The 26,270-nt window shown below is 53.9% G+C and overlaps 5 protein-coding genes across 5 annotated transcripts; 3 read left to right on the top strand and 2 right to left on the bottom strand.

The window, feature by feature from the left end:
• Window positions 1-9,759: 9,759 nt before the first annotated feature.
• UCRPA7_1562 (putative endosomal spry domain-containing protein) lies at window positions 9,760-11,034 on the top strand (the record flags this gene model as incomplete). The annotated part of the gene is made up of 1 exon (XM_007914142.1): window positions 9,760-11,034. One exon carries the CDS (start codon window positions 9,760-9,762, stop codon window positions 11,032-11,034), a length of 1,275 nt encoding a protein of 424 aa, XP_007912333.1.
• Window positions 11,035-11,889: 855 nt separating this feature from the next.
• UCRPA7_1561 (hypothetical protein) lies at window positions 11,890-12,993 on the top strand (the record flags this gene model as incomplete). The annotated part of the gene is made up of 2 exons (XM_007914141.1): window positions 11,890-12,545; window positions 12,609-12,993. The coding sequence occupies 2 exons, from the start codon at window positions 11,890-11,892 to the stop codon at window positions 12,991-12,993; spliced, it is 1,041 nt and encodes a 346-aa protein (XP_007912332.1).
• Window positions 12,994-15,100: 2,107 nt separating this feature from the next.
• UCRPA7_1560 (putative spry domain-containing protein) lies at window positions 15,101-16,738 on the top strand (the record flags this gene model as incomplete). The annotated part of the gene is made up of 4 exons (XM_007914140.1): window positions 15,101-15,356; window positions 15,419-15,724; window positions 15,785-16,204; window positions 16,656-16,738. 4 exons carry the CDS (start codon window positions 15,101-15,103, stop codon window positions 16,736-16,738), a joined length of 1,065 nt encoding a protein of 354 aa, XP_007912331.1.
• A 704-nt stretch (window positions 16,739-17,442) lies between these two features.
• Window positions 17,443-18,219, bottom strand: UCRPA7_1559 (putative toxin biosynthesis protein; the record flags this gene model as incomplete). The annotated part of the gene is made up of 1 exon (XM_007914139.1): window positions 17,443-18,219. One exon carries the CDS (start codon window positions 18,217-18,219, stop codon window positions 17,443-17,445), a length of 777 nt encoding a protein of 258 aa, XP_007912330.1.
• Window positions 18,220-24,121: 5,902 nt separating this feature from the next.
• UCRPA7_1558 (putative c6 transcription factor protein) lies at window positions 24,122-26,180 on the bottom strand (the record flags this gene model as incomplete). Its single annotated transcript, XM_007914138.1, has 6 exons — window positions 24,122-25,156; window positions 25,211-25,247; window positions 25,306-25,533; window positions 25,597-25,896; window positions 25,950-25,991; window positions 26,146-26,180. 6 exons carry the CDS (start codon window positions 26,178-26,180, stop codon window positions 24,122-24,124), a joined length of 1,677 nt encoding a protein of 558 aa, XP_007912329.1.
• Window positions 26,181-26,270: the final 90 nt, after the last annotated feature.

Below are 26,270 nucleotides of genomic sequence, written 5' to 3'. Positions count from 1 at the left end.
ACGGCCGGAGAGTTCTCCCCCATCTTTTACGATACTAACACCTGGAGGTGTGAGCGTAGCAAGACCTTTTGGCTTAGCGAGACTCCGGAGAAGCCCTCACGAGGGTGGGATGCCGTTCTGGAGAGAATTGTGACTATGGGGTCTTTCCAGCATAAACAAACGGGAGCTAGGGTCATCGTCATGGACACTCATTTCGATCACATTGGTGTTAAAGCTAGGGAGGAAAGCTCAAAGCTAATTCTCAAGCTGGCAGAATCCTGGATCAATGAGGGCGACGATGATGAAAACGGCCCTCGGCCAACTGCTTTCCTCGCTGGCGATTTCAATAGCACTCCGGAAGATAAGGGGTATCGGACGATAACGGGGCCCGAGTCCGGAATGAAGGATATATTCACTCTGGTTCCGAGTCAGGAGCGATATGGCAACGAACATACTTACACCTCTTTCGGTGATCCCGATAAGAAGCCCACGAGGATTGATTTCCTCTTTGCCAAGGACACTCGTGGGGTTTATTTCCTCACATTCGGGGTTTTGTCTAATATCTTTGAGGATAAAGTCTACCTCTCTGATCATAGGGCCATTGTTGCGGACATGTACATACCTGTCAGCCCTTGACGAGGGAATCCTTTGTGACTAGTGGGCCTCTACCAGCGCTTCAATGTCAAGACAACGCTAGGTGTTATAATGAATACATCATTAAGGCCAGTTGGTACTGGTCTTGTGTCTCGTCTCGCTTCCGATTTTCCGATGCAATATCGTTGCGCATATATGCTGACACCCACATCTCCAAACTCGCACCAAAGCTATGGTTTAGACCACCAACGAGCTCCTTGTAAGATGTGTTCACAGCAGACTGGCCTTGGAATACCTGGAAAGACGCATGACATTTCGTCATTTAGAGGAAGTTGCGTCTCCAACGACGGTGAGATGCTTGAGAGACAGCGCAAGCGTCTCTGGGGTGCTGGATTCAACCATGACTCTACAGATTCAGCATTTCTGCCTATTCTGGAGCCGTGGAGCTTCCTAAGTGTGCTTCTCAAGTAGTGGCAAATGTGTAAAATGCTGCAACTTCGGTCCCCTCCTTGTCATTGATAGTAACGGTCTCCAGACTAATATTTCATCCACCAGAACACCAGGCCTCAGTTGATGTAAAGCTAAGTTGGCGATCAGCTGCACAACATGATCTAGACAACACTCCCCACAGATTATTCTGGAGGTTCTCTGCAATCGACCAGATTGCAACCACCTAGCCTTTTGGTCCACGACGAATTATTCATTGGCAAGCTGTGGCGCTGTGCTCCGGCTAGGGTAGACTTGGTGGCGCAAGGATAGACACACAAAGTGAAAAAGCGGTGTGGGAGGAGATGGTGTCGTCCAAAGGCAGTTTAAGGCCGTGGACTGTGTCGATCACATCGTCCAGACATATCCACCAACGTTATCAACTTTGGCCACAGAAGATGTCGAATCTTTTTTTCACGTGTGCGGTGGGAGATGGGGCCCCCGGGTTTGTGCTATGATTGCGAGCCCGAATTGAGCTCGGTTATGCACTGAACCTCATCTGTCCCGAAATCCCATCTTGCATCTGAGAACCCGCTCGATCAAAGTGATCAGCCAATTGCGAGGGCGATTATTGAGCCTGTCGGAGCCTGAATTGGACCTGAGGCTGAGAATGCGTATGAGATCGCTGTGATGTGTGTTCTGAGCTCATTCCAGATATAGCAATGCTCTGTCATGTAGACCTCACGTGAATCATGACACACACTTTCCTGCAGTCAACACTCTTCTCTGAACGGTGTCACGAGATGGGTTTTGAGGATTCGGAACGGAATGCCTGTTGCAGTATCTATCCAAAAGCAGTTGTGGCCTCTTTCCAAATCCCTGCTCATGCGTCAATGCCTTCTGCACTTTCCTCCCCACCTTTCGCACCCTATGAACCACTAACACTTCACTCTTGAGCCATTGCACGATCAAATTGACTCACATGGTGAAGTAGCCGTGGGCAGCCAAAGGTCCTGCCGGCATCCCTGACACATGTAGGACGCACTTCTGTGCGAGCCACTGGATCGAACGGCCGATATGAACCATATGCAGCCTGTCGCGCAACTGCGGAGGAGGGAAGGAGAGAGATGGCTTTGTTGTTGACGTCTTTACCAATCAACATGCATTTATCTGATTAATCTGAAAAAGTGCTAATTTGTTTCGTTGAAACTGCTTTTCACTTTAGGTAGAGAACCTAACCCCCATTCAGACGAACCGGATGCATACCGCTGCAACAGATGGGGGGTATAATCATCACACATATTGACGGCTAAAACAGAGGGAGCGAGAGATAGACGTAGTGATCTGTATGGGCTTACGAGGCCGCAAGGGACACATCGCTGAGCGTATTCTATCTCACTGCCTCCAAAGTTGTGGTGGTGGGGAGATCGCGGCGCCATCAATCTAGCATACGCCGCTCAACTAACAACTACGGTAGCTGGTGGCACACTAATAAAATCTTCCCAGGGGATGTGTAGAGAGCATGGGGTAACAGGCTTCAGCCTAGAATATTAGATATCTCTTGCAAATTGATGCACCATGAGACCTCACGGTATCATGACGGAGACTCCTCGCACAGCTGCAGGCTGCGCTCCGTAGACTCTGAAACTAAGTGTAAAGTCTACAAGCGACAGAGTCTATGTGATATTATAGGACAACACTCTGAACAGTCTGCTATCTTGCTGCTGCTAGCTTGAGAAACGTGTTCGAGGAAGTAGATTATCACTGATCCCGAATCAAATGGTAATAGGTGGTGACGGCTACGATCTTGCCCTCTGCAGGCTACCAAAGGTGGTGGTCATTCGAGCGATGACTCCCATAGCCCTCTGCGTCTCTCACTTCTCCTTCTTAGTCGGACAAGAAAGGGTTGGGCTTGTTCCTTCATGCTCTGCCCTATGAGATGCCATTCTAACGCTGCAGGCTTGCATATTCTCCAGTCTAGCTGGCAAGAGCCCAATCAGGACCGTCCTCGATGAACCGAAAAAAGTTGTGCTGGCGTCCCCAGAGCCTGCAGTTCATTGCACTGCCTACCGTTGCCTGGATAATGCGCTCCAACGAAACGGCAGACGGCGTCGTTCGATTAAAGCAGAAGACAGCCATGTCGTGTCGTGGGTGTGAAACCATCTTCTGAACAATTCACCAACCTCGAGGCATTTTCTTCATTTGCCTGCATCTTTTTGCGATCTTTTTTTTAAGTGGGCTTTGACGATACGTGAGGCGTTTACAACGACCGCTGTGGACTCTTTTAACTGTGCAGCCCCAGCCCCCGGTCGTGTAAGTCGTTGGACGAGTTACCGTAAGCTCGTCATTGATACCCAAGAGCCGGCTTTGGCAGTCGGGCATCCAGAGAGCGGGCGAAGAGGCACCAAATCGGCACCGGACTGGGTCTCTCGCTGTCCCTGCCCCGGTTTTTAGCTTCAAGCCCGCCGCCCTGCCGTTACATTCTCTACTCTCTCTTGCTCTCTTTCGGCTCCAGCAGCAGCCAGGATCCGTCTGTTCTGCATTCTCTTCGCTCGGCCTCAGCTGCTCCACCAGGCACGCCAGGACATCCAACGGCGCAGGAGAGGCAGGCCAGCCCAGTTGGGGCCTTACGACACAGCCGACCAGCCAGAAGGGCACAAGTCGCCGGCGCAGCGTGGGCAAGTAAGTACCTTGCAGGCTCACCGTGCAGGTGCAGGTACATCGGTGGACGACAACTCACTCCAGAAGGCGCTGGCTCCCCGACTGATTGGCATCCATTGTCAGATTTGAAAGGGCTACACATCAGCGCATGTACGTCTGGCTCTCTGGATCGCTTTGAGCCAACTATCTAAGGAAAAGCGGACGACATCCCACCTCCCAAAGGGCCCCGTCCCCGTCCCCGTGGAGTACATTGTACGGTGGAAGCCGAAAACAGCATCACACAGATCATCGCTTGTCGCCAGGAACCAGACAGCAAAGAAAGTTCGATCACACATTACGCATCGTACATACACGGGCCTGCCACGGGGGACAAGAAAGAAGCTACCTACCTAGGCACCTAGGGAAAGAGAAAAAAAGTCCACGGACGGGTCCATCATCTATCCACCCACACCCCTCTGTGGGGCAGCCCATTCAACAGCGACCTTCCCGTGTCCCGCCCGCTAAAGTGACCTTCCATTAGCTGTCGGACTGCCACTAAGTTATCGATAAGACGGGAAGATCCCACCAAAAAAGCGACTGGATTGGATCGCCTGGCACCTGGCAACAACATCCCAACGTTGCTTTACTGTACGGAGCTCGGTACGTACCCTCATCAAGCAGGCTCCCTTTTTTTTTTTGTTGTTCCCTTTCCCTTCCATCTCCTCCACTCCTCCACTGCCCACCCCCTCGTCGTCTATCATCCGTGACATCCCTACACAATACTCATCCCTCCATCCATCCACCATCCACCCATCATCCACCCCCCATACACACATCTGTCTTGGCCTACTCACCACCGCCTCTACCTACCTACTGGTCCTCCCTGCCCTGCCCTGTCAATCACCAAAGCCTGTCTCCTCCGCACTGGCGAGGGCACGGCATTGGCATTGGCACAGTACAATACAACACAGGTGCTGGCGTGGGCGTAGGCGTGTGGGCACGCCCTCGATCCTCACTCTCCCAAACGAATCATTACCCTGGATACTCCCGCCTCACTCCTCAGGTTGTGCTGGTCTTTCTTCCACACACACCCCCCGGGGCTGTGAGAGGAAGAATAAAACTCTCGTCACGGCCGCTGCGCTACCCGCTGTCCTACACTACGCTACCGCTACCCTACTACCTACTTACCTGCCTGCGCTCTTCTTTTATTAAAACATTTGATCCCATATCCCCATCCTCTGGACCTCCGCCACTTACACCTCCATACATACAGCCATACATACACCCACGCACCTGCAATCCTGACGGCTTGCCCATTTTAACCTTCACGCAGTCCTCCCAACCTGTCGCATCGCTCGAGCCGGATCATCCCCACTCGCTGCGATCCCCGCCTATATCCCAACCCAGTGCCGTACATTAGTTCGTTCGTCAGCGCCGCCAGAAATCGGTCGGGTTTCATCGACACGTCGCCTCGCCTTAAGAGGCTTACCTGCCTCCTCCTCTTTCTCCTCGTCGCCCTTCTCTCCTCCGATCCACTTCTGGGAGCAGATCCACTACTTCACTGAGGGCGCCAATCTACTTTCGCCATGTCATCCCGAGGAGGCAGCCGCAAGGTGGCTTATATGGAGGACGAGGACGAGTACGGGAACGCTCTCGAGGAAACAAAGACCTATGCTGCTTCGACAGCACCAAGCCCTTCCAAGGAGAAGCCAAACACAAGCAGGACACGCAAGGACAAGTCGAGGAGAGACTCGTCGTCACCTGCTAACGCTCTCACCGACTCCGACTCTACCGTACATCCCAGCAGTGCGGTCAAGAGGGAGTCCAAGATGAAGTCAAGGGAGAAGGAGAGGGACCGGGAAAGAGAGAAGTCATCAAGCAGCAAAAAGCAAGTGACTGTGGTTCGGCCTTCTATTCCAAAACAGTCAAAGACTGTCCCAAATCTGCAAAGCAGCTCTTTCCGAAGATCTCACGATGAATCGTCCTACTATGGCGTTAGTCCCGCAACAACTACAACAACAGCCGCTTCATCACGGCCTCGTGCGCACACCGGGAACCCGAGACCAAACAGTTACTATGGCGCTTCAATATCACGGCCACCCCTCTCCAGTGCTCGGTACCAGCACCATTATCCTCCACCGCCCCCACCAGGAGCATTACCAACATCATTTCCACCGCAAGCATGGCAATCTGCCGGGCCCGTCTCATATCCCGTGCACCCATCTCCAGCACCGCCGCCACAACCATTGGACTACTTCGCCAGTCGACCAAATAATCCATTATCGGCACGGTTCAATCGTCCAGCCTCTGCCATGGGCTACCGTCCCAGCCCGACCATTGCATATGGCAATGGCAGTGACTACGATCAAGAAAATGATAACATGCCGTTGATCCGGAGGGTTTCACTCACCAAGAAAGCCAGAGACCAAGAAGATCGGGATCTCATGCCACCTCCGCCACGACCTTCTACAACAGTCACAATGAGATCGTCTCCATTTGCACCACCACCTGCTCCGTTAAGGCGGACAGTGGGCTTCGATGATGACGCATTCGCCGGTGATGGGTCGCTCTATCAAGACGTCTCTCCACTCACGCGTTATGAGTTCAATCAAGGCACTGTGGCCCGCGCGAGGCGGCCCAGTATCGGTGCTCCCACTGTCAGCTATGACGTTGGAAGCTATCGGACTGAGGTAGCTGGCAGGTCGAGCCGCAGGAACTCGTACTACGGAGAGCAAAGCGTCTCTTCCGGTAGTGGGTACGAGGAAAAGATGCGCTCGGCAACCACATATCAGCATGACGTGGAAGGTGGTCCCACTATGCCCTTGACAGCAGAAACATTACGCAAGGCGAGCAAGAACAGCAAGACCAGCAGCCGCTCAACCCGAAGCTCTGGCAGCCACGACGAGAGCGACTTCAGAAGGTCGAACACAACACGGACGACGACCAGCAATGACGAGGACATCACCATTCGTGTGAAAGGTGCCGCCACACTCAAGGTTGGGAACGCCGAAATGGAATGCAAGGATGGCGCTGAAATCAACATCAACTCCCGGAACAATGGAGGTACTGTCCGAGGCGGGAGCGACAGAGACAGCTCCTTCTATGGGGACGACCGACGCACAAGGATCGAACGCCCACCCACGCGGGCCCGTGCCAGCTCACAAGCTGGGTCGTACACGCGCACTGCACCACCTCTTATGTATGATCCCTACTACCAGGGAATTCCATACCGACCGGCAGCACCTCCTAGCGAGTGGCTATGAGCAAGAAACGCATGCAACGAAGCACAGACACGACTGTGATGACGTTTAATGAGGACGATGATGAAGGCGATGACGAGTTTCGATGATGTTGATAGCGGCCCGGATTTCCACATTTTGCATACTTTTGCCTTTTACTGCGCACAATACTGTCGAGCAAGCGACGTCATATTTTACGTTTTTGGAATGTACCTTTCAAAGGCAACCTACGAGGCTGCCTCCTGGCGACTTCTGCCGCATAATATCTTCTTCAGTCCTATCCTATGCTACGATCTGGTGGTATTTTGTACTGCGTTTCGCTGGCGGGAAAAAGCGCATACCCCAAAAAAGGCGTGGGCCAAAAAGGACCTGATTTTATTTTCCTTCTTGTTTTCTTTCACGGATCTTCTCGATTGGAGCTCAACTTCTGGTTCTAATAACTCGTCACCGATACCCAGGGGCAGAGTTGATACATGGATGAACTGGCTCTCGCAAGCCAGTTCCTCCTTCCTTCAAGCGAGCGATTGGTGCTTAGTGGTCCCCTTCTTGTTGTTTTTGTCTGGCGGCTGTGCCAAGGATGGGAATCTGTTCGATTTGATGCGCGCTTCTCGTTCTTCTGTTTTTACACTGGTATGGCAGTGCCGTTGCTTTGCGATACCTTCTGTACTGAAGCATGTTTCGCATTTGCATGGCGTCAAGAGCTGGACTGATAGATCTGTACGGCAACGAGTTCACACTTTTTGTGGCAGGAATAATCTTTTGCAAAAGGAGGGCATGCCATCTTTGGTTTTCTAGACATCACAGCGGGATTCTGTTCAGTTCATTCTGGCAACGTTATACTATTGTTCTTTTCTTGAGGCTTGCCCGCGCCTCGACATGTTAGGGATATCTAGGACGAACGTCTTGCTTGAGACCGTCTCCAGACATGTGCATGAATGGGGGGGGGTGGAGGCAACAATGCAGGGAGAGAAGGGGGGATAAGCCCCCCTTCTCTCATCAGGAAGCGCTAAGGCGTGGGCGGTCATCTGGAGAACTGTGGATGGCATGGCATACCTGTTACCTTTTGTGAAAGGTTCATTGTCGTTATAGATAGGGATACAAAGTCAATTATTGGTCGGAAGGAAGATTGTGGTGGATATATCCAACCTACCTAGTAGCTAGCTACCTACTTCAGACTCGAATGGAAAACAAGGGGCAAGGCTTTACGTCTGCTCCGTCCCTTTGAAGATGACGAATATTTCCGTCTCGGTAGTCTCTCCTCGTGGAATAACCTGATTAGTGTGGTCTTGAGTCACCTCAACTGACCGAGTCTATCTGCCGACTTTTTGCTCTGTTCAATTGCCCTTGCCAGCTGGCGCGATTTGATATGTTATCCTTCGAAAGTACAACATACGGTGCGAGCTGGACATATCACCACTCCCTAGGTAGCTAACAGCGGTAGCTCCTCAGGAGGCACCAATCCAACCCCTGGCCCGATGTGGCATGAGAGATCAACAATGCAGTGGGCGCATCCCGACGCGCACCAGCACCGATCTCCCCCCAGCTGGGGTCTGCATGAGCGAGCTGCGGGCACCCAATGCAGGACGAACTGTCTATCTATCTGTCTGTCTGTCTGTCGCCAGCTGTCTGTCTGTCTGTAGCTGTTACCGCTGCTGCTGGGCTGTTGCTGTTGGGTCGTCGGATGCCTGACACGAGGACAAGGTGATACGATACGGGTCTGAAACGCCGTCACGCCCAAGCATTCACCCCCCCGGACGAGATGCGTGTGCTTGTGTGTGTGAGTGGGGAGAGGGAGCTACCACAGGAAGCTGTGCTGGCCTTCCACGGCGCTTCTTTTCGTTCCAACAAGCTCGACCACCCCTGTGAGAAGTGTGCGAACAGGAGATTGTCGGAGAGGAGAAGGCGATCGAGGATTCTACGTTGACGCCCTCCTTTTCTCGTCGCATTGTGCGACTTATAGGGCGGGCGTTTCATTCACGCCCCTCCCCCTTTTATACGTAACCTCTGGCGTGACTGACGGGATGTCTGTTCGCCGTGCAGGCAGTACCGATGACTTGGCTAGCAGATTGGAGGTGGAGGTGGAGCAAGCTTTCAGGGGAGCTCTGAACCTTGTTCTAGGGCGGGCGGCGCCTTGCCATCCGTCCTGGCGGGAACTGCACCAGTGGGGCTGCCCATGCAGTTAGGCCCAGTATGGCGCCTGGTGGCGTGGCCCACTGCTGGAGTTGGTTGCCTGGCCAGCCATCGCAACTGTTTACTCACGTCATTTACAGGGTTGAGGTGAAATGATCACGCCTCAGCGTTGGACTTGCGGAAAGAAGGACGGGATGACAGCAAGAAGGACTGACAGACGGCATGATTTATGAGCTGCACTATCATTGGTATCAGTCGATTTATCAGGAATAAACAAGCTGTTTGTGTTCTTAGTCTTGAGTTCTTCAAGTGCATCTTGCAGAGCCAAAGCCTGGAGCCGTGGACACCCCACCAACCTCGCCCGCAGGAGTCAGGACAGACATCCCGGCCAACGGCCAACAGCCACCAGCCACCAGCCACCAGGGTTTCCCACGTTTCTAGGGGAACAAGATAACCACGACAACCGCCCTCTCACGCCAACTCTTGCTTGGTCTCTCCCTCACACCATTCACCATTAGCACATTCCACGTCGGCTAATCTGCATATCGACGACATCATCACCAAATTCCATCTCCAGCAACTCTTCGTTTAGGTGTTCGACGCCAGAACCAAACGAGGCATTGATTGCCTGAAATCTTCACACTTCCATCTCGGCTGGTCTCCCAGCTAGAACCAGCCCAGATCCGCATTTAGACTTCACCTGAGTCACCACCATTCCAGTACTCTCACTGAGACAGACGGTCCCGACACGATGGCGCCAGCTCCGACGCTCGCCATCCAGGTCCGCAGTCTCCTGACCCACGCCGTCTCCGCCGGGCTCACGCCCCGAAGCGTTGACGGCGACGGCGACGGCGGCTCGCCCCTCGGCCCGCTCGCCGTGCACAACGCCATCCTCGCCCGCGACGATGCCAGCAACAACCAGCCCGATCCGGATAAGGGCATCATCCACCCGGGCGACATCAACAACAACGCCATGTTTGCGCTGTTCGGCATCATCGGCGCCGCCTTCGTCTGCCTCGGCATCTGGTTCTTCTTCTGGGCGCGCAACGGCGGCTTCTACTTCAAGAAGGACGACTGGGACGACTACAAGTCCACCGTGCTGCGCCGCAAGGGTCCCAACGGCACCATCCTCTCCGGGGCGACGCCGTCGACGCAGCTCGGCGGCGGCAGCGTCTACAAGGACGTGGACGACGGCAGCACCGAGGACGCCACGACGGTGGTCAGCGGCACGACGGGCATCACGGGCGGGGTGAGCGACATTGTTGGGCGCGACAAGCGGCGGCGCAAGCGCGAGCAGAAGGAGCGCGAGAAGGAGCGCCGCCGCGAGGAGAAGGCCCGCGAGAAGGAGGAGCGCAAGCGCAGCAAGAGCCGCACCGGCACCGGCACCGGCGGCAACCGCAAGGTGGACGGGAACGGCGAGGTCATCGACGAGGAGGCCGAGGCCCTGGCCAAGGCGCAGCTGCGCAACTACCGCCACGAGCGCCCGGCGCGCGTCGGCGGCCTGAACAAGGAGAGCGATGGCAGCGCCTGGGACGGCTCGACCAACCCCTCGAACTCGACCATGACGGGCACGGAGAGCACCGTCACGTCCGAGCTGATCAGCAACCGCGAGCGCACGCCCACCAACACGCCCACCAAGAAGTCGAGCGGCGGCATCCGCAAGGTGTACTCCACTGCCGACAGGACGGCCGACCGCGAGTCGGACCGCATCCGCGCAGAGGCCCGCAAGCTGCAGGAGAAGGGCCGCTCGGCGCAGCGCCGCGACTTCAGCTTCCAGCGTGCGGAGAGCGCACACATGCTCGAGGGCCACGGCCGAAGTGACGATGGAGACTCGCGCGTGCCGGGCAGCTGGGCTGAGAGTGACGTCGGAAGCGAGGTTGGCACCAAGTCCTATCACCACGTCATCCCCGGTCTATCATCTACAGCGTCTACGAGCGACTATCAGGAGGAGAAGCGCAAGAAACGGGGTGGGGCGGGTTATCGAAGGGGCAGACAGGACGAGATGAGTGAAATTAGCGAGCGTTAGTGAAATTGCTCTACAGGACGCCGCTGAGAATCAAGAGGAGAGTTGCAATGAGCTACATTTTGTACAATGCCGGACTGACCGACTGCGACGAAGGCAAAATATGCCAGGATATGACATATCGACATTGAAGGGCGAAGGGAAAACGACTTGATGGACATTGCTGGCGTTGGGTACTTCTTTTCCTCTCGGAACGCTGGTCTTGTAATGTAGGCACGGATGCTTGTCAAATAGAATGAACATGAATGATCAAAACACAGTCTTTACATCCAAAAGCTATCGAACGTGATGAAGATGTTTCGCTTTGTCTCTTACCCCAGACGATTTCGCTGATCAACTTGTCGCGGTGAGAGTCTATACCAAATACTATAAGCTAAAATTGATATTGTGTAAGTCGCCCGTCTGCAAAGTAGATACCACCTACACATTGAGAGGTAGATCATACACGCTTCCGTCCTTTGAAAAGAGGAAGTTAAGAGTCTAGATGTTCATGTGCCATTGTTAGTCTACGGTGAAGCGGCCTGCGATTCGTCCGATCTGACAGAGCCAAGCCACTCGATGCAGAAGACAGCAAGGAACTGAGGGAGCGTCGCATCGCTTGCTCCCGAAGCAGGGGCTGATTGGCGATACTAACTGTGCTTGCCAGGCTCGCCAGGGAAGACTGGATCGTGAAAGTCCTGGTCGCGGACATCTGCTTTCCCCAGGGTTGCGCCAAGCTTGTCAAATGACAGCATTGCGCAGGGGCTGACAGGAAGCCGATCCCCAGGATCTAGTGATCCGAATAAATTGACCGCATACCCAGCTCCTCCGTCTACGTCTCGCTTCTGAAATCGAGGGTTCGTCTCGCACGTTTACAAGATGGCAGCTCTGAGGCTCGCACTCATACTGTCAACGCTGGCGTGGCGCGCAGCGGCTGCAAACTCCAACGGCCTGTTCAATGCGCAGCCGTACTGCACCTACGACTGGGCCGACTCGCGGTACATCACCTTCTACGGCACGGTGACGGCGACATACTGGTTCGACAGCACATGCTGCGACCTGCGCTACGGCGGCCATGAAAACGAAGATGCGGCATGCTCTTCTCAGGGGTTTGGCTTCCTGCCGGACAACAACACCTGGCTTTACGTGGGCAAGAACCCTACGTCCTGGGACGACAATCCGTGGTTCTTCGAACTGTACCACCTCACCTACGACCGCAACTTCAGCTACGTGACGACGGACAGCCTGACGGAGCTGGACTTTGCGAGCAGCGTGCTCGCGTGCTGGGAGGACGACCTTCCGTGCCTGTGGACCGCGTACACGCCGACCTTCAGGGAGGAGCGGCAGCTGGACCTGACCAAGGCGAACGTGTCGCTCGCCAACGGGACGTACAGGGCCAGCGGCGACCAGGGCGCCTGGGCGGGCAACGCCAGCGACGCGTACCATCCGGGCGTGAGCATTGCGCGGTCGAGCTGCGACTATCTGGACGACAACAAGGACCTCCAGAGGACGGTGTCGTTTGTTGATTTTCAATGGTATGTGAACAACAACCGGGTCCGCCCAGGCAGTGTATAACACGGCTGAACCATGATATACAGGAAAGACGGCATCAACTTCACCTACTCCCTCGTCTTCTCAAACACCTCGGCGAGCTTCGAGATCGCGACGTCGGTAAACGGCAGCAGGCTCGAGCTCAGCTTCGCGGGCGAGAGGCGCGACAACAAGTCGCTGCCCGTCGAGCTCGACACCTCGGACGACGCGTTGCCGCAGTTCAAGTTCATCAACGGCAGTGCGCTGTGGCCAGAGACTTCGACGTCCACAACGAGCCTGCCAACAGCAACGAGCTCCGGCGGTGGATCTGCTACCGCAGTCACGACTACGTCTTCGAGCGCGGCTGCGGAACCACAGGCTGGAGGCCCTGTCGGGGCGGGATCGCTAGTAGGATCCCTGCTCCTGGCCGTTTTGCAGATATTCTTTACTTGAACGGAACATCAACAACGTGCCCACGAAGTGGGAGATCTGCCGCATACGTCTGTTGAGAAATCGGACCCTCAAATCATAGTGGAGCCCAGTCGCCGGCAAGCCCGGGAGCAAGTAATCCTGGTCATCAACGGCTCCGGGTCCCGGCGCACTGTCCGCACTTGTTGTGATGGTGGTGGGGACCGGGCTGTTCGGATGATTCTGCAAGAACGGGAGGGAGGGACGATGCAATCCGATGGTCCCTTTTGCAGCGATTTTTACCTTAATTATTGGAGATCGCGGTGGATCTAGCGTCGCGGTGTCGCATATACTGCAAAGTAGCTCCATGAAGTCGAGTCGTGCGCATCAGCGGTAAAAATAGGCGCAGCCAGTCCCCAAGGATTCAAAGCTCAGCCCCCCCAAGCTCAGCTCCTCGAGCATCGTGTTGTGGTCCGCAGTGCGACTGGCAGGAATCGAAAGGGGAATCCTGCAAGGGGCAGAGCTGACAGCGAGCTGGACCTTTGTGCACATTTAAAAGGAAGGGAAGCTGGGTTCTCTGCACATTGGCAACAATTGTAGTCAGCACGCCACTGTAAGGAGTAGTCTAAAATACATCATAGCAGTGTAACAACAACAACAAGATGAACAATTATAGTAGTCCATGCAGGGACCCTTTAGATAGGAGGCTGCACCGAGTCCATCATAATAAGGCCCTTGAAACCATTGCGCCTCTTGAAACTTGATGTCTGCGCACGGCGATTGGAGAACCCTTGCGGGACCCGCTGCTGAGGGCGCTTTGGGACTTTATGCGTCTGTACTTGTACTCTGTAGTGTAGGAGCGTCTGTCCCTTTGCTCGAATATGGAGACTGATTGAGTCTGTCTTTCGCAATGATGAGGAGTGACTCGAAAGCCGTTGCCTCGGAGGACTGTCTGTCCTAGTCTCGTGATCACCAGCGTGGTGTTGCTTGGCAGTTGGTGTTGGTGTTGGGCTCTCGGGCACTCGGCATTCCAGCAAGTTCGAGACGGTGATGAAGGGAAGATAGAAACTGGAGATCGGCAAGCCTGGGGCAGTCCTGGCAGTCCTGGCAGTCTCAAGCAGCGTCATCGCCTGGTTCAGCAGGACTCCATCCCTGCCGAGTACATCGGCTTCCCCGCCACGCTGTTAGTGGGCCCGCGTGGCTCCCTGCATGAGACTAGCAGCGGGCATGAGACGGCGCTGTATCGTTTCCGGCTCTATCAGCTTCCAGTGCAGGCTGCCTGCTATGCAGTAAGCCCAGGCCCCGAGGCTCCCTGCTTCCAGGGCCCGGATCTGAAGTGCCTCGACTTTTGGCTGGCTGGCTGCATGCATCATCACTCACTCACCTCATTCATTCTTATCCATTCCACCCTATTTTCTGGTCTCCTCACACAATCACCACATCCTCCTGCTTCGATCGGCTTCTTCTCTTCTTCGCTTTCTTGCTTTGGTTTCTTGCTTTCCAGCTTGCTGGCTTGCTTGAGGCTCTTCATCCCTCTCCTCTCCTCCGAGTCGCATCGCAACGCTGACGAATCAATTGCTTGCTGACTCCATCTGGTAGCGAGGCTAGACCGAACTGGAACTGGAACTGGAACTGGACCTGGAACTCGAATTGGAAGGGTCTGAATCTGATTGCCACTGCGTCGCATCCGCCGAGGACCTGAGGGACTTCCCGTCACACGATTCCAGCGCACCTGGGCACCTGGGCACCGCACCGCACACCTGACAGGCCAACCACCAGCACCAGCCTGTTTTGGATCATCCATCCCCAACTCAACCTGTCTGCCCTGTCCCACTCCGCTGCTGCGATACGCAATCCTCGACAATACAACCAAACACCAACCTCTGCACCTCCGCACACGACCACTGCGTCCATCGCAGCCATCACCACGCTTCGCTTCTTCACACTCGAACTTGACGAATCGGTCCGTTTTCCTTTGTACCTAGAATCGACGTCTAATTCCCTTATCACCAGACGACCGCCGCTACGAATGCTTGAGCCACGGCGGTGACGCCACCCATTCGTCAACTCCTCTCGGTAGGATCGTTGTACATATCCTGCGGTGATTCTTTTCAATTTCGCATCTTTCGAAACCCACAAAAAAGTTGAGATCATGGCGTCGCGGACGCCCTCCCCCGCCCTCAATGGCGTAGTCATCGGGCTGCTGTCCTCCTTCGGGTCAGCCATCCTAATAGCCCTCATCTTCCTCGTCATCTGGTTCTTCAGATACACGCAATCAGGCCGTATCTTCCTCGACCGGATCGGCCGGCCGGGCGAGTACGATGATGAGCAGGCGTTTGCACGGGAGGAGGCAGAGGCCTTGGAGACCATGGACGACTCGCAGCGGATAGAGTATCTCAGAGCAAAAGGTACAGTGCTGGATGCATTGCCCTCACCCCGCCAGAGCGACCGCCTGCTAACATGTGACAAGCCTTCGTCACTTCAAATCCTCCCGAGTCTATTCAGACCGACATTTCCTTATCACAATACCTTGCCATCCAAGAGAAGGGCGTCTCAGCCTGGGAGTTTGAGCCCGAGCTGGAGATTGCCAACTGCTTTGTCGAGGGACGCACCGAAATAGAGTTCTTCGACTCCGAAAGTACCGTCATGACCAACCTGCCCGTTCCCAAACAGAACGAGGTATATTATTGGGAAGCCAAGGTCTATGATAAGCCAGAGTCAACGCTATTGAGCCTAGGGATGGTGACCAAGCCCTATCCGTTGTTCCGGTTACCAGGTACGTCTACAGTCTCGTCTCATCACCCTGGCGTTGACAGCATACTAACATTCTCACCAGGATTCCACAAGTTCTCCGTAGCGTACTTATCATCTGGCGTCCGACGATACAATCAGCCGTTCAACCCTACACCATACGGTCCCCAAATCGTGCAGGGAGACGTTATCGGCGTCGGTTATCGTCCCCGAACCGGGACTATTTTCTTTACTCGGAATGGCAAGAAGCTTGAGGATGTCGTCCATGGTCTGAAGACACAGAACTTCTTCCCCGCTGTTGGCGCCAACGGACCGGCGACGATTCACGTCAACTTCGGTCAGTCTGGCTTCGTATTCATCGAGGCGAACGTCAAGAAATGGGGCCTTGCTCCCATGACGGGATCGCTGGCGCCACCGCCGCCATACGGCTCTGAGGCAGGCAGTATCCTGCTCGAGACAGGCAGGAAGGATGGCTTTGCTAGCTCAGCTCCCCCGCCAGGCCGAGGTCATAGCAACTCCGTTCACACATATTTCCGCCACAATCAGCCGCTCGACCCTGGGCACAATCGCTCACGCTCGGGTGGAAACTTCAGGGTTCTTCCGCCTACGAGCCCAGGACCTGTTCGAAGTCCAACGGATATTTCCTTGGCACATCTTGTCCCCAACGATGATGGTGGCGAGTCAAGCAACGCTGCTCACAGCGATGGGACGGTCACCCACTCTGCGGCAGGACTAGGACTGCAGGAACCGAACCATCCACCACCAGAGTACACGAGTCCGGAATCTTCGGAAGATGGATCTCGACGGAACAGTTCAGATAGCGACAACACTCCATTGATACACGTTGCTCGGAGTCGAGGTGCCTCATCAGCTACGATAACACCTCGAAACGTCAACAGCAACAACAACAACACGCTGGATGGGCCTCCCATTCCAAGCTACTCTGACGCTGTCAGGCAAGGTGCCGGCCGTGACCGAAGTGACAGTGCTCGATCCGATCGACGACGCAGCCCCTAGGCGAATATATAAGGGTGTTTGAGCGTAACTGCCGAATGCCAGTGTGAACGATATAGCCGAGGCTTGATGCCTCTTACACGATAACTTTTCGTGGGACTGGAGCCCCGTATGAGGGCACCGGTGCCTGGATGGATAGAAGGTGTGAGTAGGTGGACTGAACAAGCCACCTGGAGATGGGATGAACGATAAGATCGATGTGACACAGAATACCCCCTGAGATGATGTGGTTTAGGATGGAACTTTGCATTTCGAGGTTGGCATCAAGCGACGGCAGGGCGCTGTCTTTTTCGGGGCTTCACGGGACAAAGCTTCCCACAACGATGGAAGTCAGCTACAACACTCGGAGTTTGAAGGACATTACGGCCAAGGGCAAGAGGGCCCAAGGCGAAATGGAGTTAATTGTCGGGACTACAAAAAACACTACACCTCGTTTCATTTGCTGTTGTCGCTGTTGGTTTAGATTACCTGTTAGCATGCAGCGTGCATCCCTGAGACAGGGTCAAAGAATTCAAATCTGATACCTCGAATGTTGATTCATAAGTGCAAAGAATGACTACTTCGTGCTCTATGATGCCTGTGCATACGGCGATGAAAACGGGGTCTAACGTAATGAAGCATGAAAGGCCTAGCTGTGATTCGAACCTAGGGGTCATTTAAAGAGAGCGACAAATCCACAAAACACCCGATTCCCCCTTTCCCGGAGTTCCTAGTCCAACTACCCACACCTTACCACGGAAGAATCTGTCCCCTCTGCGTGACGAACTTGCCCGAGAGGGTCTCTCGTGTGGCCCCGTCCACAACGCTCAGGATGCCCGCGGCGCTCTCCTCGACCGTGACGCCCGGCTCCACCCCGGGAGTGGCCCAGTCGGCCGCCGCCGCATGGCCCATGGCCGTCTTGACGAAGCCCGGGTGCAGCGCGACGCTGACGAGCCCGTCCGCCGCGTGCTGGGCGTGCAGCGCCACGGCGAGCCAGTTGAGCGCCGCCTTGGAGGGCCCGTACGAGCCGCCCGGCAGCGGCTCCGGGTTGCCGATGATGCCCACGGACGAGGAGACGGCGACGAACTTGGGGCCGGGGGGCGCGGCCGCCTTCTTCATGAGCGGCCACAGCGCCTGGAACACCAGCAGCGGCGCGATCGTGTTCACCTCGTACGACGCGCGCATCTCGGCCGCGGACGTCTCCAGCGCGGTGGCCATGGGCGCGCAGTGCGCCGCCGAGCAGATGAGCACGTCGACGTGGGCGACCGCCGGAGGGAAGCGGGCGCGGATCTCGTCCGGGTGCAGCCCCGCGGCGAGATCCAGCAGCATCCCGTGCATGACGCTGCCCTCGCCCCGGGGCAGGTCGGCCGCGGCGGCCGCGAGGCTGGCCAGGGCGGCGTCGCTGCGTGCGGTGCCGACCACGGTGGTGCGGGGGCGCGCGAGCAGCGCGGCGACGAGGCCGAGCCCGATGCCGCGGTTGGCGCCGGTGATGACGTAGACGGTGTTGTTGGTCTCGGTGGACGGCATGTTGATGAAGAACGGTTCGAGGCAGAGGTATTATATGCTTGGGGATTCTTTCGTTAGTACCCTGGTCGTCCGAGTCAGGGGGTGAAGGTTGAGAGGTGATTCTCGCCCAGCGCGGAACTCACACTCGTGGAGGTTAGAGAAAACTCGATGAAAACGGCACGAAAATCCGAGATTTTTTATCGCATGGGTTGCTAGACAAGGCGCAATATCTTATCAATTCGGTCAAGGCACTGCTCAATTGTGTTTGAAGAGAAAGAGGAGGGAAAAGGGCGCGCAATTCGGGGTTGTGTGCTGAAACCAGGTCGACCTCTCCCGTGTTATTGATAAGTGGGGCCAGCTTGTGGGTTGCCTATTCGGGCATGTACGACTATTGCGAAGGATTCTCACCATGAAGAACATGACGAGAATCAGAGTCGAAAGGGCGTAGGAGACCGCAAATGGCACAGTCACAAGGAGTAAACATTATTGCATATAAGAGATATCGCTCTTTGGTGTTAGGAATTTTGACGAGCCATTTCTGCGCGTTGTTAGACGAACGAAAGGTAATCAAGACTTGACGCGTTGACGGCGTCATCGTTGGACGTTGTCTTTGTGACCCTTTTCTAGAATCGAAATCGGTAATTCTGAATTTTATTTGCAGATTTGTATATCTTGATTTCATATGAAAGTGCTATTGCAAAGTTCTCGTGGTCGTTATGTGAAAAAGTGCTGTCGTGAAGAAGGTCCCTAGAGCAGCCGAAGACATTTCTCCGCGTCATGCCGTGTTCGCATATGAGTTGGACAATAGCTACTAACTGTCAGTAATTGTAGCTATAGCAATATATCCTAGACTTAGGAATCTGAGACAGCTTTGCCTCTACTCAGACTTCTGTTTATGAAGTGGCCACTTGACGAGCAAATGGGACACGGTCTAACATGAGTTTCTCGGGGCAAACCCACAACCACAGTGAGAACCGGTTGAAATTTTCCTTTCCTGTACAAATACTCTTCAAAACTTCAATCTACTCCAACTTCAAGACAAAGAAATCCGGAGCCGTAAGCGCCATGTGCCTGTTAGTTCTAATGTCATCTCTACACAGTTCACCCGCCTCACCACACGAGCCAACACAGACTTGCATCTTGCGACTTATGATCGGCAATATACAGAAATAGAGTTGGATTTTTGCAGTTGCAACATCCGTAATTAATCGGTCACCTTCTCTCATACTCGTGGTGAGGAAGCCTTCAGACTGTTAGCATCAGCATCGTACATAGTGATCTAGAGCAATAGTGGGAACGAATATTGCCCTAATGAAAACACGATATGAATCTGGCAATGAGACATGAGATTATACCAACGATGGGACAAATTTAATTGTCATAGATTAGAGTATGCAGCATATAGTTCTGGCGGCTCCAACAGGACAACTACCATGTTGTGAAGCAAGTAATCTAAGCACCATGAGAACTATCCCTTTCAAGTTGAAGGAGATAAAAAGGGTATAAAAGAGATTTCTTTTCTGTCCGCGAACCATAGGGTATATGTCTAGGCGCCATAGCAGTCGTTTTGCAAGAGGCAAGCAACCACCTCTGCTCGAAAGCAGTTGTCCAGTGCTCCAGCGCACCAGTTCGGTTGAAATCAAATACCGAATGAAATGTGTGCGTCGGACTGGGAGAGGAGCAGTCTACTATGGGTAAGGTATAATCGAAATGTGCCAGAGATCTGCGTAAATATGAAGAGAAAGGCTCGGACAAGAGCGCCAAATGGCGAAGGGAAAGGAAAAGAGGTGTGATATCCTCGAGTTGCTTCCTAAAAAAACAGTTCAAAATTCCACTGGAAGATACGTATTTATATGATAGCAATGTGGTTTGAATTGAAAAAGAGTGAAGAGAATAGTATGAAACAGGAAGGGAAAATGGCTTGGCTCGGGGCTCGAATCTTGTAGCGACGCAGAGCCATCCTCAACCTCACATCGAGGCTTGATTTTGCGCTGGTGAAAAGAGGAAGGACTTTACTAGCCTACAAAGGCAAGACACTTGTCATCATCTATTTGAAACAGCTTCAGGCAGCGACATGGGTACTAACCGACGTTACGCAGCGACGGAAGTGGTGGTCGTTGAAACGGTGACAGAACCGGTAAGAAGCCGCGGAGGGACGTCACACGCTCTACATGGCATGTACAAGAACCCACGAAGTAGAGTACAAGACCCTCGAAGGGGGTTGGGCACCAAGACTCTGCAGCTCGTTGTTAAGGGGAGCGAGGAATTTGGGAGTCCTCAGTACAGTGTGTTCCTGCCGTGCACTTGACCCCATCTTGGCGTCTGCTATTGCGTCCGAAGGCACCCGTAGCGTCTGGATACGTACAAGAAAATGCGTGACAAGGTTTACACTGTGTTGCTTTTGGGAATGGTGGTGGGTAGTGTCGATGCCGCGCGATGCGTGATGGTGATGAGGGCTGGAGAGGAGTTGGGTAGAAGATCATGACTCGAAGATCAAGATGCAGGGGAAGGGAGGTATTCTGGAGATTGCATGAGTAATGACAAGGAACTATCACTCCGACGTCCTGGTCTCCGCCGGTACGTGGCCCTAGTTTGCTGTTCTAGGAGTTCTTATGTTTGCCTACTATGACCTAAGTCTGCTTAAGTCGATGCTGTACTGCTTGACTTGGGGTCCGTTGCGGAACGACGGGCCAAAGGGAAGAAATGGAAGATCATCATGGAACATCAGAAACAGCCTATTGTCCAGCAAGTACTACCAGCCTGGTATACCATGCTGGAGTCCTCCCCCCTGAGAGACATCGACCAGTACAACCCAAGGTCAGGATCACCCAAGCGGTGGGGACATGCCGTCTATCCAAAATAAAGCCATGCACTGTACGAAGTACACAACCTAGTTCACAGACAGCGGGAGGCCGGCTCCAATGAGGTTGGAGAGACGATGAAGAGCCAGGGGAAGCGGTGAGATTAGAGACAGACGGACAGGCGACGAGGCGTCGCCAGGAGAAATAGGGGGAATGACCCGACGATGGCCTCAGACCATTCATGTCTGACATTACTCAGTCGCTCTCCTTCTACTTTAAGTAGATGATGAGCGACTGCAACACAGGCTTCGCCTGCATTCGTGCTGCATGGCCAGTGGCGCACCAGTGTACACCACACGCGTGGCGATAGTACCATCGCCGTACCAGCAACGGCACCCACTCCGGCGACCAGCGCTAATACGGGACAGCAATTTTGTGACAGACACACTAGTAAGTGTCGGAACTTATTTTCTCTCATTGCTATTCTCCGTCCGTCGTATAGACGATTGCTACACTAGAGCCATGATCAACATTGTCCTTAGTGATGTCGCGCAATATGAACCATCTCTGATACTCTCTCATCCCGGCGTCCACGCCTTTCTCGGCTAGTCATGACGGGGTCTTCATCACGAACGAAACGATCGTCGAGCTATGCTAAGATGGACCGGCGGCTGGGAATACGGTCCTCGTTTTCCCCCGGCGTTAAAGAACGCCCTGGTGTAAATACGATGCTGGGATTCATGCGGACCGGCCCTGCCTGTCCTAACCCCTTGCACAGGCAGTTTGTAGTATGTGTGCGTGTGTGTGCTTGGTTAGTCAGTCCTTATGTATTCCGCCTTTGGCGCCCACATGCGCAAGCAGCTTGGCTCCAATGAACAAGGACAAAGAATGCAGAGGACGAGTCAGCCAGGAACGAAGATAACCTTGCAGACTACAATAGTCCTGCGAGACCCGAACCGATGGCACGGTGGTACATAGTAAGAAGTCTATCACAGCGGTACGAACCTTAGAAATGGGCTTAGGTTGGGTCCAAATACCGCCGAATCGTATAGTCACGATCCCTGCCCTTGGGAGGAGAGGAAGCATTGTGTAGGCTCTCTACCGCCGTGAGCCAGCAGAGTGACGCTTGGCGAGTACGGGAAGTGGAAGGTCAGCCTCTCATGAAACAAGCCCAATAGGGCTGATGAGCCTCCTCGTCTCCCGATGTCAGATATGTAAGCAAATGAGACTCTCGATCTGAAGAGAAGGGACCTTGCTTTCCCGAAGGTTATCTCTAGATGCGGCAAGCAACCGCAATGACGCCGACGAACAAGGGAGATCCAAGCTGTATGGCATGGGAGACACCTTCTTCCCGAGGTTGTGCTATTTCGGGACTGTCCTCTCACGATGCTAGGCTCAGTTACTCCGTCACCTGGCGTGGGCGGACCTTACGTGGGTAGGAGGCAGCCCCCCGTCGCTTGGAGAACGAACAGTAGGACCCAGATGAGTGAAAGCAGTGGTGCAGTAGGCCGCAGCAGTCGCGGGGGCGCGGGTGGTTGGGTGATGGGTCAGGGGGGTACCAGTCACACACTGATTTTCCGGGGCTGGCTAGGTCGACCTCGTATCCGGTGGAGTCCGTCGCGCTCGAACTGCGAGCAGGGATGAGAAGCACACACTTGTGATTTGTGGCAGGAAGAAAAAAGGCGCGGTAGCAACAAAGAGAAAGTGAGGTAGAGACAGATAGGCTGACAACAGGCGCGGAATAGTCACAAGTAGTGGTAAAGAGGAAGAATAGCATGAGTGAGAAAAGGCCCAGTGAAGTAGTGTGTGTGCGGTGATGCCAAATGACAAGACACGTTTGCTTAACATTAGAATATTATCTATTAGATTCCCGAGGCCAAGCACCCGCGCCGGTGCCGCCTTGTAGATTTGCCCGTTCGGCCTGGGTCCAGTAAAGACCACAGACACTCCGAGTTGAAGTCGGCACCAGCCGAAGCGGCGGTGATAAGCCCCTAGTCCTCTCTTCAATTGAGCGCCCTAGCGTGTAAATATGTGGTGCGCTCAAGTTGGCATTCTCTGTCATCGTCCGTGTTCGCTCTCATTGGGCAACATTCTTCTCGTCATGGAAACAAACAAGAGACCCAATGTATATCCATCAGATGTGCTTTATGAAAACGCCCATATTTCCCTTGTGCATCGGCTAGCTTCAGAGAGCGCCGGCTTCAGATCCAAACGAGAGAGAAAAAAAAAAAGGGCAGAAAAACAATGCTAACACGCTTATTAAATCAAAAATCAGTAAACAGTGAGAACGCCGCCCAATGCATCCAGTTGTGTCAAGATCCGCGACCTTTGACTTTTTGTTCCAACGCTGACAAAATGGGGCGCCGCCAATCGACGCAAAAACACATGAGGTGGTCGCTATGCATTCGGGTATCGTGATCATCATATCCGTAAGGAGCGTGTCTATGCCGAAATATCGTCATATTTTTTGGGCTGTTTCCAAAGGAGTGTCTATGCCGGGGTATATCCATCCATGCAATTGTAAAAAGGAGAGTTTCTAAGTTGGGTATCTTTGATGCTGAACAAAGGAGCGTCGTATGTATTATGTAATACAGATTAAAGTTCGTTGCGTTGATCGTCGTAAGGAGCGTAATAGCGCAGAAGCGGCATGGATGGTGATCCTTTTGGGTAAGGAACGTGGTGTACAGTAGCGTCAGGTGTTGGGAGAAGAAGATCGAGCATCCAGCTCGATTGCAGATTAAAAGTTGATTCGAAAATTTGGTAGCGGCATAGATGTGGAGGTGAGAGTGAAGCTAATTAGCTCTCTCCTTCCCTTTTCCCTTATCCTGAACAGTGGGCGGAGCGGAAGAGGTAGAGAGATTGTGTCGATGATGCGAAAACGGGGAGATAGAAGAGGGAACAGGCGATTCCGGGAGCGGGAGCATCCCGAAGTGTTCAGGCGCGAGAAACGGAGAGGGAGCTGCAGCTGGCAGAGACGTAGAAAGCAGAAGAGACGGATCCTCCGGTGGGGGATACGTTGGAGTAGAACTCAACAAGGAAGAAGAAGCCCTGCCCGCCAATGGTCAATCACTTTTTCCCTTCCAACCAAGGGCGTGCGGCCGGTGTGGTTGCCGTCTAAAGACTTAGATCCACACGGTCTGGATTGGAGAGACGAACCCGACGCCGTAGCTGCTTGGCCCGCCCATAGCCGGGGTGTTGGGGGCGAACCCCATATCAAAGGACCCATACTCTTCCGCATCGCTGTAAACAATGGAGGAGGTATCACCAAAATCACCAAATGTGCTGGAAGCCGGACTATACCCGCCGTAAGAGGGGCTAGGTATGCCCAAATATTGCTGATTGTTGAAGGAGGAGGACAATTGAAGCGGGCTAATCGCGCTGCTTGGACCCGAGTCGGTGGTCAGGACTGACAAATCCTCGGTGCTATAGCTGAAGGCAGGGTTGTCACCGTACGGCAGGTACTCTGAGGTCGTGGGGGGCATGGGCATCTGCACATCCTCATTTGTGTAGAAATTTGGCGGGTTGAACTGAGGGAACGATGGGGTGCGTGCAGGCTGAATCCAGCCCATGCGAGAGCGGAACTCGTTGACCGTGTCGATAGGGAACTCCATAAGGCGCAGTGGTGACTGAAGATCGCCCTCCATATCACCAGAGACGTTGAAAGAAAGCAGGCGACGAGCAATTTCCTCCACTGGCCCAATTGAGAGACTACCGAAGTACGCAGCCCCAATCTCCGGGAAGAGACGCTCCATCAAGATCGCTACTGTGTAGTAGTGTGCAATGATGATCAAGGCACTTGGAGAACCGCCGGTCTGCTGCAGATACATGACCGGAAGCCAGAACAGCCAAGTCCTCAATGGGCGAAGACGCTCAAATTGCTGGGCAATAGAGAGCGTGGGGCTGACCTTGCGAGATCCCTTCAGGAAGTTCATCAACTGCTGAATTGACTTGGTATCTTCGCGATTCTGCTTCAGGTGGGCCTCCACCTTCTGCAGCTGGGCTAGAGTTCGCTGGAAATAATCAATATCCTCTTTGCGCGGTTGGCTGGGTCTGTGATCTGGTGAAGGCGATGGTGGAGCAGTTGGGAACGTGTTGGTCTCGGCAATGAAATCGCCAAATTGTGACTCGTGTTTCCAGGGGTCCATGGCCTCGATGACCTTTCATCTAGTTAGAAGTGAAAACTTTCCATGTTAGTCCTATGTGCGACTTACTGAGCGGGTTCCTTGCATGAGTTGGGTCCAGCTCCGCCTATAACGAGATTAGTCTTGTTACCAATGACGCGGGAAGTTGCAGTATATTGGCTTACCAATCTGTGGCTTGCCACGAGAGCACCAAGGATGCCGCAAGCACAGCATCCGACGTTTCTCTCGAGAAAGTGCCGATGGCCTCCTGCAATCCTTTCAAAGCAATGCCGCGGTGCTCATAGGCCATATTGCCGACCAGGGGGCAGTCGGTGAGGAACGCCATGTGCATGGCAGAGAACGCGAGCAGAGCATGCATGACATAGCTCTGGGTAGCACCAATCTTGATGATCCTGGACGATGTACTTTGTCAGGCAATTGCGCCACATAACAGGGTATCGGGAGATCAGCCTTACGTAGGAATTTGGCGGGTCCAAAGTGTGAACCCATTGGCGTCGACAGTGCCGAGCTGGTGGCTGATAGAGGCAACATGGTGAATCAAGCGCATATCTTCAATGGACAGATACTGCGGATTTGGTGCAGGATAGATGTTGAGGCTTGGGAATGGGAAAACTCCAGTGCGCTGCCATTGCTCAATGGTCGCTTCGATTTCAGGAGTCCACATGAGATCAGGCCGGTCAGGGGTGGCAGACCTGTCCTCAGGGACAGGGACATCGTTGTACGGGCAGCGAATCTTGTGCTTCGTGCAGTTGCGGCTGAGAGATTATTAGCATATGTTCTAGCCTGCCTTCAAGAACAAGGCACCTACCATTGGGGGAAGTTCTCGTCACATCGAATGTGTCGACGCTTGCTGAAGAGGTCTTAGCGGATGTACGAGGCACTGGGAGGGGGACAAGATAGTAAGAGCATACCAAGTATCACAGCCCTTGCGGGATTTGGTGTGGCTACACTAACTATCAGTGCCTGGAGTTGTTGGGGAACAAATAGCATAAGTTGGAACCTACCTCCTACGAGGAGGACCGCCGCCAGGACCAGCCATTGCTAGTAGCTTTGGTGAAGAATTAACGAGAGAACTTGAAGGGACAATATTAGTATACGAAGCCATTGAGATGGTGAGGTAAGTGGTTGG

The sequence above is a fragment of the Phaeoacremonium minimum genome, assembly GCF_000392275.1.
Source record: "Phaeoacremonium minimum UCRPA7 unplaced genomic scaffold PA7_03_scaffold_110, whole genome shotgun sequence".
NCBI lineage: Eukaryota > Fungi > Ascomycota > Sordariomycetes > Togniniales > Togniniaceae > Phaeoacremonium > Phaeoacremonium minimum.
This window is presented reverse-complemented; position numbering and strand designations above follow the sequence as displayed.